The following is a 13,049-nucleotide window of genomic DNA, read 5'->3' on the forward strand; positions in this document are numbered from 1 at the left end:
AACATAATTCCTGGAAATTATGGCTTTTTGAATGATACTTTCCAGAAGAGAAAATAAGCGGCAATTTTGAGGTGCTGAAAGGAAAGTTTACTCTCCTTCCCTACGGAATCAACAAGTGGATACTGAGAAACCTGTCTTTTTCAGGTAAAAACTGGCTTTATGTGATATGTGGGAAGGGAGAGGGCAAAAAATATATTTATATGTTAAGATTTTGTTGGAGGAGATGCCTTAAGGATTTGAAGACTGAAATATATTGCAATAAGGCTTTAAGATACAGATTTGGACTTTCTTTTTTTGATTGATACTACCCCAGGAAGAGAAAGTGAGAACTTTGTCTTGGCTTGGATTGATTGATGACTTTGGGATTGTTCTATTTTTTTGAAATATCTTGGTTGTTGCAAGAAGAAAGAGGGGGGGAAAAAGAAAAGAAAAGATTTATAATAGCTTTTTCTGCTGAGGAACTGAGAAAAGAATATGAGCAAACAAAAAAAGATGGCAAAGATGGTGTGAAAGAAGCCTTCCTTTTTTTAGAAATGGCGCTTGTTACCTATCAACAAACACTACAACAGATGGAGGAGGAGGAGGAGGAGGAGGAGGAGGAGGAGGAGGAGGAGGAGGAGGAGGAGGAGGAGGAGGAGGAAGAAGAAGAAGAAGAAGAAGAAGAAGAAGAAGAAGAAGAAGAAGAAGAAGAAGAAGAAGAAGAAGAAGAAGAAGAAGAAGAAGAAGAAGAAGAAGCCATCTTTAATGAATTTCAAAATTTAACTAAGAAAGAAGGAAGAAAGGAAGGAAGGAAAATGAAGGACTTAAGATTCAAAAAAACACTTAAGAAAGAGAAAAATAAGGTGCAAAATCAATATAATGATAGTAAACAAAAGAAAAAAGGAACACAACAGAGAAGGGAAGCCAGTAAGGCAGAGGCTAGGAGAAGGCAGGGTAGAAAGGTCTGGTGGGGGAAGAAAGAAAGGGAAAAGGTGGAGAAAAGCCACAAAGTTTTGAAATCAGATGGGAAAAGAGGAATCTTTTTTTAGGGACAAAGGGTAAAGTATAATTTCTTTAAAAAAGATTTTGCAAGGTACATAAGATGGTATTGTAGCATTTGTATTATTAGAATGGTTTAAGAGTTAATAAGAGATTAAAATGTTGAAATGTTTAGTAATGATTGATTTTAAAATTTAATAAAATATTAAAGGGAATGTTTAGAATATTGAGTTTTAATTAAAGAGTTTAATATAACTATGGTATTGATGTTATTATAAAATTATTATTGTAGCATTTGTCTTTGGAAAAGGCAATGGGAATGTTATAAGATTCAATATTTAGATCTATTATTTAACTATGTATTTAATCATTTTGGATTTATTATTTTTCTTTTATTAAAAAAAATTAGTAGATAGAATGTACCAAGCAGAATCAGATTGGGTATTAGGTGTTATTTTAAATGTTAATCTAATTAATTTAGGGGGAAGATAGAAAGGCATCATACTCTGATTAGTGATTTCAGGAGAAATTCTTTTTTTTTATTATAAGGAATGAGACAAAGGGATAATAAAGAATGGACAAAAGATACAAATATAATGACTCAAATTAAGATGGATTAAATAAGATAGAATTAAGAAGAGTGAAATGTGTGGAGAAGCTAATATAGAAGACATAGAATGGTAAATAAAATAGGTAATGACATGTAAGATGAGCATGAATATAATTGAAGTCCATGTAGAGAGAGGTACCTGGGGCCAAGTTACTTTCCTAAAAGATTTTTTATATGTTTGTGTGTTGTGTGTTTATGTTTCTGGGAGAATTAATAAAACCTTGCAGAAATATAGAATGAGAATAATGGTAACCAAGTCAGAAAGAAATAGATGAAATAATAATAGTGAAATTGAATAGAAGTAAAGAGAAATTGGATAAGAGGTATTTGTATGCTCATATGGAAATGGTTTAAAATAGAATTATATTGTATAAAATAAGGTTTTATTTGACTTGTAAAATTTATAATGGAAAAAGGTTTAAGTATGTAATGGTTAATGATGATTTGTTTGTCTTTAAAATTAATAAAATTTGTTTAAAAAAAAGAAAAAAAAAGAAAAAGCACTACGCAATCTAAAACCATCTCTATCTATTGGACCGGACGGAATATGTGCCTACTTCTTTAAAAAGCTATCCACTGTCATAGCAGAACCTCTAAGCATAATCTTTGAAAAATCTTTCAGGACCAGCTCCTTGCCTAACCTATGGTCACAAGCCACGGTCATCCCCATCTTCAAAAAGGGAGACCCAAGCCTAGTTGAAAATTACAGACCAGTCTCCTTATGCTGCGTCACCTGTAAAGTCATGGAATCAATTATTAACCAATCCATTATCCTCCACTTAGAGACAAGCAACCTACTCTCCAATAAACAATTTGGTTTCAGAAAAAGCTATCCTGTAATCTGCAACTCTTACACTGCAAAAACATATGGACTACACAACTCGATCAGGGCAAAACAATAGACACAATCTACACAGACTTCTGTAAAGCCTTTGATTCAGTGGTACATGACAAACTACTCCTAAAACTAAAATCTTATGGTATCTCTGGACAACTACATAACTGGATAGAAGCATCCCTGTCAAACAGACAACAAATGGTCAAAATTGGGAGTGTCCTATCAAATTCTGTACCTGTCAATAGTGGTGTCCACCAAGGCAGTGTTCTAGGACCAACTCTCTTCATACTCTACATAAATGACCTCTGTGATCATATTAAGAGCAACTGCATTCTCTTCGCTGATGTAAAGCTGTTCAATACCACAGACAATACTGCTACCCTTCAAAAAGATCTTGACTATGTATCAGAATGGTCAAACAAATGGCAACTTCAAATCTCAACAAATAAATGCTCTGTCTTACATATTGGCAAAAAAATATATCAGAAAATAAAATACAAGCTGAATAGTCAAGACCTTGTTGATGATCCAAGCTCTGTAAAGGACCTTGGAATACTCGTCTCTAATGATCTAAGTGCTAGAGCCCACTGTAACTACATAGCCAAGAAGGCATTAAGAGTTCTCTCTAATCCTACGTAGCTTTTTCTCTGGTAATATCACACTACTAACTAGAGCATACAAAACATTTGCTAGACCAATACTCGAATACAGCTCATCAGTCTGGAATCCACATTACGTATCTGATATCAGCACAGTTGAGAAAGTCCAGAAATATTTCACAAGAAGAGTTCTCCACTCCTCTACTTGTTGTAGAAAACCTTATGCCACCAGACTTGAAATTCTAAACCTAGAAAACCTTGAATTACGCCGTCTTTGGTCTGATCTAAGTATGGTATATAAAATCATACATTCAATGACTTACCTGTCAATGAATACTTCAGCTTCAACCATAACAACACAAGAGCACATAATAGATACAAGTTCAGAACGCACCAAACTTGATTGCAGGAAATACGACTTCAACAACAGAGTGATCAATGTCTGGAATACTCTACCTGACTCTGTAGTTTCTTCCCCAAACCCCAAAAACTTTAACCTTAGACTGTCTACTATTGATCTCACCCCTTTCCTAAGAGGTCCGTAGGGGGCGTGCATAAGCGCACCAACGTGCCTACCGTCCCTGTCCTATTGTTTCTTTTATTTTTCTTGTATGTACCCATTTCATATATTCATAACTATGTATATACTTATACCTATTATCTTGTAAGCAATTGACAAATCAAAGCAAAGCAAAGCAAAGCAAAAAATTAATTAATTAATTAATAATAACTGCAATGACTTCTGAGCAAAATTCTGGGGTCCATTGTGGTCACAAGTTGAGGACAATACACTTTCATGGCTTTTTGCATGAGTCTTCCCTCCCTGGGGATATAAACAACCCAAAAGAATTCTGATACAACATGTTCTGGAAATGGAAATCAACAAGATCAGCCTCTCCTTCCCAGGAGCATTTTTTTCTTGCCTTATATTTTCAACTGGCCAGAAACTTAGATTGGATCACAAAGTTTCACTTGAGAAGAGCATTAACGATTAATCAATTTAATGTTCTGACTTCATCTATTCTGGAAGGCAGACATAAATAATTCCATATATAGTCATAATATATATATAACTATACTATATAATCCAGGTGCTGTAAAATCTATAATTAGAATCTGTTTTATACTGTTTTCATTGACGTACCAAGTCAAGTCATCTTCTATAATACAGACTCTTTTGGGGCTCCAAATAGACTCTACTTAACTGGATATTACCAAATTCTATTGTGCTGCCAGTAAGATAGAAAATAATAAATTGCGAGAGTGATTTTTCAGCATTCTGAACTATGTGCATTTCCCCTCCCCTCAATTCTGAGGTATCTGAAAATTTTAGCTTGTTCAATTTTATGTCCATTTAATTACCATGTGAGGATTCTAGACACTTAGCAAATACCAAATTTTTGTCTATTCATAATGCATTAATTCATCAACTGTGACATGAATGGGACATTATCTTAAGTTCACATTTTAACCTAATGGGAGCCTGGGATAGAAGGACTGAATCATCTGATGAAGTAGCATGGGGTGTGATGACCCGGGAAATGGCACAAAGGCAACACAGTCAGATAATCAATAGGAGTCCCTTTATTAGCTCCAGCTTTGCCCCCAATTTCCTGGTTACCTTCTGGCTGGAGAAAAACTCTCCCAGGAACAACCTTTGGCTTCAGAGAATCAAGTCCAAAACGTGGTCAACAAAAACTGTAACTATAAGTCCAATCAAGGCAAAATGAGGTAATTAGTCCAACAGGGCAAAAGCAAGAATTCCAGACGTGAAGGCAAGGCAATAATTCAACATGGTTGGGAAGACCCCAGGAACACAGATAATCAAAGTCAATGCAAGATAAACTCATCTCCTTTAAACGCTCATTCCCAAGTGTGGCTAATGAAGGGAATCAGGGCCCTTTCCTCCCCCATAAGCCACGCAACCCACGTTGCTCCCTTCTCCGTTCCTCCCTGCATGCCCTATGATGAAGAGGGGGTGGGCCTGGGTCTTCCTCTGAACTCCCCCTCCCTTTGTTCTACCTCTCCCCTGCTCTGCCCAGCCGGACTTTGCCCTTCCCCAGTTTCTTCCACAGCCAACGGAGCCACACTCCCATTCCCTGTCAGCTGTTCGTCTCCCTCCTCGGGATTCAGGCTCCAACAGGGGCATGACATGGGGATTTATCTATATGCTAACTTTGGTGAGGGAAAATCAGGAGTGTTCTGGTAGACCACTAAGGAATTTATATTAACATTAAATAATGATAGAGAGAGAATCCAACCCATCTCACTTCTCACACTAACGAGATTGTTTCTACAAGATGGTCTTGTGAACTAAACTGAATTTTTACATGCAACTTATATATGAATAGTAACAGTCGTCTATCTATTGTGGATTTATTAATTATTCTCCCATTTGTCATGCATTTGTTTTACAATATTTAGTAGAGAAATATATGACTAAACCTAGCTCATGCAGTTTCATCTATTTTATATCTGCATTTGATTTGATATCATGGGTTAAAGTTAAACTGTGGAAAATTTATATCTACAATGCCCTATGGAACATTCAAAATGCTACACAAACTTTCCAATATAATGTGTAACAAAGGAACCTTAAAAAGAAAAAAGTACAAATTGATTTTAGCAGCTGCATTTCTGTCAAAAGTGGAAAAATAAGACTACATCTATCTCTATAATAGTGATGGTACAAAAGAACATGATCAGTTATTATGTAGACATAAACAGTCTTAGAAGGTAGTTTAATTCTATCATTCCCCCTAAGAGTGTTGAACGGAGAATATCACAGCAAGCCAAAATAAAGAATCTTTTGTGGATAAGGACAATTAACTGTGGCAGGTATTCAGCAAATATAAACCTGTAGTATTTGGTTAATGATGATAATCAGGACCAGGTTTCTGTTGCTAAACAATGCTGTCATAAAGCATGACATCATGTGATCATGCCACTTAGTTGCAATAGTGGAAATCCTGGTAATTCCCACTTCTGTAGTTAACCAAAGATCATGAATTCTTACAAGAGGACTTCCGTGCAACTCCCTATCAACTTCCAATAGGCAAAAACAATGGGGAAGTCAGCAGGAGCTTGTGACTTCCAGGCAGCTTACAAGCAGCCTTCAAGCAGGTAGGTGGTTGCTGTGGCACAGCATGGCCAGACATGGGACAGGTGCTCTGAGGGTGGGGGGGTGGCAGGGTATGCAAGCAGCCATTGCAATCCAGAAAAAGCACAGCCAGGCAGGAGTGGCTGCTGCCGGATGTACAAGTGGCTAATGCAGCACAATACAAGCACAGTTGATCCAGGGGGTGGTAGATGGCAGGGTCAGGAGGGCACACAGGCAGCTAAGCGGAATCAGGTGGGTGGGCAAGCACTACCATGTTACTATAATAACTAGTTGGTTAATATTGTAATTATGATGCACATCATGAACATTTTAGAAAACAAAGAAATTATAGCAGAGAGCATTCAAGGAATACCCATATTATTTAAAATGAACCTGATGAAAATCTTTATTTAGAACTAGTTACAGAATATATTGGCTTTTTTTCTGGGGAGCATAAGAAATGTTTTTTCATGCTTTTGTTATTCTCAGGATAAAGTATACAATACTCATGTTTACTATACATTGACCAGCAGAGTTATACAGTTACCAACTGTATTTTTTAAATATTTTTTTAACAGCCCAGGATAATATAACTACATTTGTATTATTTAATAAATTATATGCTACGAATAGATTCCACTGTATATTACCTATTTTATATACAATTTATTTGTTTACATTATTGAACCATCTACTCGGGGAATTCTGAAGGTATATAGTAAAATGATAAAATATAAAAAAAGAATATAAAAATTAAAAATTTAGAAAATTTAAAAGGAGGCAAGGATTTGTTTAAAAGGTGAAGGGAGGGCTTTATTATAGGAACAGCAGGAAAGTTCATGCAATGATGTGGCAGTGGAAGGGGGAGGAAATCAATGGCACATTTCTAACACTGCTGGATTTTGAGCAGCTTTAAATTGTACAAAGAATATAGATGGGAAGAAAAAGACTGAACAGAACAAATGTCAAAAATACGTTCACATTTTACCTCACGAACTACAATCTATGTTTCAAAGCACAGAAACTCAGAAAAAAAAAGCCAGAAATTCTGGATTGTTATCTGAAGACAGTAATTGCCAGATGCTGGCTCTGAATTCCTAGTAGGAAACAGGGTTCAATATGACACAATGAAAGTCCTTCCACTTTCAGGCTCTAGTGAGCTATTGTCTTAAATGAAAAAAGGGATAGAAATTTCAATCTGTAGGATGGTATGTAATATAGCCTCTAATGAAGCTAAAGATCATTAAACTTATACTTATGTCACATAAACTACTTCCACCTAATAAACATAGGACATATTTTTATGGCTTTGTTGAAAAAGTATCCACTTTATATAAAGAAACAGTACCACCCAGCTTGCTTTCATCAGACCTTGCATGAAAAACATGTCTCAATTTTGGGTACTGCAATCCAAGGATCTTGGTACTGACAAAGTAGAATATAGATAAGGACAATAATGATGGTGATAGCAATAGCAATAGCACTTAGACATACATATATGCCACTTCATAGAGCTTTACAGCCCTCTCTTAAGTGGTTTACAGAGTCAGCATATTGTCCCCAACAATCTGGATCCTCATTTTACTGATCTCAGAAGGTTAGAAGGCTAAGTCAACCTCGAGCTGGTGAGACTTAAATTGCCGAACTGCTGGCAATCAGCAGTCAGCAAAATTTCCCTGCAATACTGCATTGTAACCACTGTGCCACTACGGCTCATGATAGGCACAGAATCTATGTACATGGAATAGGACAGGAGGAATTTGGTATGTTTATCTTGAAGACATAATGAAGGAAAAGCAATCTCATAGTAATCTTGCAATATATGAAAAACAGTTTGTATTATTTCTTTATGCCTCACCATTCTCACATCAAAGTGCTTACTAATAAACCTATTACTAAATTTATTAAATTATTAGCAAATGTACTATATTCAACTGCCTCATTAAAATATGTTATTAAAAACAGTTTCACAATAAAAATATGGTTATGCTTCCATTTTCAATTTTTCAGCAAAAATTTGTATGCTGAGTCAATTTTGATATGACAGTATTCTGTCTAGTTTTGATTTACAGTGCTCGAGCAGGTTCGAATGATAATCAAAGAATAAACTTTACCTATTTATGGCTCTAGCTTGTTAAGAGAGGAATAAGCCATTTCACTCACTTATTTTGGCCATGACATTCAGCAGAATTCACTCAAGAAAACAATTTTGTTTGGAAGAGATAGTGGTAAAAGAAAACCAAGCCATCAAAGAACATGGTGGCTGAATATCATCAAAGCTGACACCAGCCAGAGCATAGAAAAACTCAAAGAAGTAGTGCAAGATCGGAAAATGTGGAGAGAACCTGGCCCATAGAATTTCTTGACAACTGAAAGAATAACATCATCCTCATCACTATAAAGTCAAGTCACATGTAATATTAAAATCATAAATGGGGTTTCCTGGCTTGTCCAATTGATCTTCATGGTAGAGAAAACAAGGAAGAACTGACTGAAAAGCATGGCGGGTTAGTTGCCAAAAGACAAAACAATTAGAATTCTATCTTATTGTTATATAACAATTCTATTATATAATCCTTCAGAATATATTCATTAATGTTCACATGCCAATTTGGAACTAAGACACAATTATGTCATTAATGAAAAATATATTCATGTCAGTTAAATTTAAGTAAGTTTAATTTATAATGTTCTGTTGAAGACTTAATATTTAAACACCCACAAAATCTAATTGGAAGGGGTGGTTTTTTTTAGTAAGACAAGAATGAAAGTCACATTCATAAATTGAATGTTATTGTTATAGAAACTGGCTTACTAAAAGAAAGGAAGTTAGGAAGTTGTTACAGCAACAGTAATGTTAAAAGAAACCAAAAGTAGAACTAAATGTCAGCCACTCTCAAATGTACTATCTATAATTGAACTTTAAAAAAAACCCATATTACTATTTTTTATAAAATCTTCTCGACAGCAAAATTCTTACATAAGTCTTGAAAATTACATAACATTACAAACATTAAAAGCACTAAGTAAGTAAATAAAATGGTTGTTTTGATTGAATCACTATGGAATTCTTGAATTTTTTTCTGTTATATTCTAAGTTTCATTCTAGGATTTATTATGTACTCGGCTCTCCAAACAAGTAAGATGAATTAAACTGCATTAGTTCTCTAAAACAAGATATTCATTCATTCATTCATTCATAGGCATCACCAGACTGCAGGCTGCTTCTCAGTGGCTCACAATATAATATAAAAATAACAATCTACATGAACCAATAAACTGATGGCAAATCCAGACAACACATAAAGCAGAAATCATACATCTAGCAGGAGCTTCATCCATTCTAGCCCGAAGTCCAGGAGATAGGCAGGATTACAGGCCTCCAGAATGCCATTAAGAATGGCACCACCCAGATTTCAAGAGGAAGCCCATTTCAAAGGCAAGAACCACAATGAGAAGACATCCATCTTAAAAAAAAATGAGGGATTCAAAATACACCCATCCTATCAGTCCAAACAGGCCAGAAAGATAACAGTAAAATAAGTGATCTCTCAAATAACTGGCTCGTATGAATATACGGTTATAGAGGTCATAACCAGCTCCTAGTTAAAACCATCCTAACTACTCAAATATTCTCTTAAATAATGTGCAGTATTTAAAACTGCAGAAAAATGAAAGATTTGGTATATAGTATAGAGATAATCATGCAACTTCAAACATACAGAGAAGCGCCATTCCTCACTGAAAGGTCAGATCAGACAGCAAAAGTATACCTACCATAATTTTAACCTATTTTATTTGAAAAACAAGATCACTGCTTTAAAATATGTAGCCATATTGTATTAAAGAAAACAAGACACTGACCTTTGTGATAAGAATTCTGTATTTATCCAACATCGCCTGATTATCATGACATCCTGCTAGTAACTGCCACACTTCAGCTCTCAAAGCCTCTGGCACACCTCTTTTCACCAATGAAGATAGACCTTTTGGTCGCATGTCCAGATTATTATGCCTAGATAAGATAAAGAGAATTTTTTTTCTGTTCAATTTTTTTCTCTGCTTCTTATATTTCTATATGTGATATTGAGACTGCTAAGAAAATATGGAGGACTGGGGTGGATGCTTTATCACCATTTTGATCTTGCTATGGTCACATTTAAGTATAAGCCACACCATTTCAATACTATATCCCAGCCTGAAACCCAAGGGATCCATTTCCTCCAGGTCCTTTTGGAGCTGCAAGACTGGAATTTCCCTAAGCAAGTCTATGGGACAATTATCTGTGGACACCATGACAGTGGGAAACGATTACATTTTGCTGCTTTTATTTCCACAAGGTCACCCTAAGAAAGGCACAATTAGATTCAACATTTGCTTTCTCCAGCACCATTTTAAACATCTTTTCTGTTATTTCATCTCCTCGAATTTATCAGAAAACAAGCAAGTTCTTCATTTGTACCTGTGATCCAATTCAAAGCCATGTCTGTCCCTTCATTTTAGGTAGTGACAAAGACTTAGTTGAATTGTACCTAAGAACTGCAGAAAAAGTAAAGGTTTTCTCTGAAACTCAACAGGGTCCATGAGACACTTGAAGGGGACCCACTGAAGGGAAGACTGGTTGCTAGCAACTCTGGGCTAACACAAAATGATCTGATCAGTGACTGTTCCAACTATACCAATAGCAAATGGTTTTCTTTTCTGTAAAATCTAGCCTACTAAAAATACACACACAAAAAAAAGCATGCACTCCAGACAATAGGTCTTTTTATATATTTTTTCTTCCATTAAGTTATGTCCATTTCTCAGTCCCTGCAGTTTTCTTGGCAAAACTTTGTGATTTGCCATTTTCTCCTTCCTAGGGTTGAGAGAGAATGATTGGCCCAAGATCACCCAGTTGGTTTCATGCCTAAGGCAGATCTCCCAGTTTATAGCATGATGCCTTAACCACAACACAAAACTAGATCATACTCTCCCAAATAGGCAAGGCCAGGACAAAGTAATTTAATTTACATTTCATTAGAATTACATAACTATTTCATTAAATAGTTAATAGCATTACCCTCTATTGATATGATAATTTTCCATTTTGTCTTTTCAAATTGCAGTTTGGTGAAAACAGGAGGGATTCCACAAACTGCTTTCAACACTAGGACTGAGAATCTGCATATTTGAGTTAAATACTTCTAAAAAAAAAACCTCATTAATTTTTTTCTTATTCTGCAGTTCTGAAAGTTTCTTTTAAAATGTAGTTTAAACATTTTTCTCGTTAACTCTTACCATCGTCCCAACAATTCTCCCCAAGAATACAATATCTTCTCTGGACAATCTTTGGATACATCACCCGTACCACTTGAGAGTTCATTATCGCTTCCTGCAAGAGAGATCAGGAGCAACAATATTGATCAATTTCACAATATATCCTTTATTTGAAGTTGGGAGTTAGGAATAAGCTAGGTATGCTGGCAGTATATTGCCCACCCTGCTGCTCAACAGCATCTTTACTCAAGAAGCTCGACCTCATTCCCAAATGGGTATAGTCCCCCAGATGCTAGACTGGGAAACTTCAGCATCCATGTCCTGGGGAAAGAACAAGATCAGCTCATGATTTTAAGACATCCATAACTCTAATAACCTTATCCCATTATTATGGAACCAAGGTACGTAAGTCCATTTTACTCTCACCCTCTTCAGCATCATCCTCTTGCAAAGAAATTTGATCAGCAAAACTTAATGGACTAACTGCTTCTTCCTCTCTTTCAGAATTGCAGTGTAGACTCAAGACTTCGTAGATTGCATCGCCAGCATTTATACTGCCTTTCCCTTCACACTAAATACAAATGACAAAAAACGTAATTTAGCCTAAGCAACTCTAAATACTAAAACAATTGTTCAATTTTCCCTATATAAGAATGAAAAAAACTAATGAGTAAAACAAATTATATTGGTTTGACTACATTAAGCCATTACTGTTGCTTGCTAACACTGTAGCTAATTTGAAGTTTGATATGCTAAGAATACAAAAAGAAAAAGAGTAACCATTCAAAATAGAAATTAAAACAAACAGAATAAGGAATAATGCAGCCCACTTAACAAATAATTTATTTTTCTATCTGAAACATTTTGTTGCCTGAAACTGAGAAGAGAAAGCACCCATTCAAAATATCCAAAGCCAGCCATATTCATTAAGCAGAAAATCTATAAACTCACTGTCTATTCTGAGGAGTAAAAATGTAGCATAATGCTAAGTTACTAACAAAAGATTCACTGTCTGTTCAACATACTCAAAATACACTGCATGAAGCAGGCTCTGCACCCTAATAGTAAGGCCAGCTCCCAGGCAGTCATTCAATGCAATATTACAAAGTATAATGATGGCTAACTCAAAATAAAGAATATATCAAGTTACCTCCAAAAATCTAAGTGTACAAGACAGCCTGACTGATGCCTAAAAAGTAACAAAAAGGGTTCTAGATGAATCTTCCTTAAATAGAATTCCACAATTCAATTATTCATTTAAAGGAGATTATATAGCTCTATATAGCATAATTTATAGGTATTTAACAGAGGACACATGTGCACAGATGGATATTTAATAGAGGGAATTCCAAACTGTTAAATTACCACCTGGATGCAGTTTGCTTTCTCTAGCCTTATAAACATGTCCAGGTTTTTTTTTATTGCCATAATGCCAGATCACTATGCTGTTCATTTTACTTCCACTTATGAAAATTGCTCTTTGAGGCAAAAGTATTTTGAACCCCGATTGGTTGGACCTGATGGGGATCCATCAAAAATTCTTGTCTTGCTGGAAAACTAATAGGCTTAAACAGAATGCTATTTCTATGAATCTTTTTTTCAATGCTAGAATTACTGTTTCAAGAAACCCTAAGTATACAATATTGCACCCTAGGTATACCAAAT

General features: G+C 35.4%; 1 protein-coding gene across 1 annotated transcript in view; it reads right to left on the minus strand.

Annotated features, from left to right (window-relative positions):
- RABGAP1L (RAB GTPase activating protein 1 like) overlaps positions 1–13,049 on the minus strand; it is a 191,694-nt gene that overhangs the window by 125,076 nt on the left and 53,569 nt on the right. Inside the window, exons 10-12 of the mRNA XM_026669180.2 lie at positions 11,811–11,955; positions 11,406–11,499; positions 9,990–10,140 (exon numbers count right to left, since the gene is read on the minus strand). Of these exons, the coding sequence (XP_026524965.2) occupies positions 9,990–10,140; positions 11,406–11,499; positions 11,811–11,955 (390 nt within the window). The remainder of the gene's footprint in view (positions 1–9,989; positions 10,141–11,405; positions 11,500–11,810; positions 11,956–13,049) is intronic.

The sequence above is a fragment of the Notechis scutatus genome, chromosome 3 (assembly GCF_049901735.1).
Source record: "Notechis scutatus isolate UNSWTSFEM ecotype Mainland chromosome 3, rNotScu1.2, whole genome shotgun sequence".
NCBI classification, from domain to species: Eukaryota; Metazoa; Chordata; class Lepidosauria; order Squamata; family Elapidae; genus Notechis; species Notechis scutatus.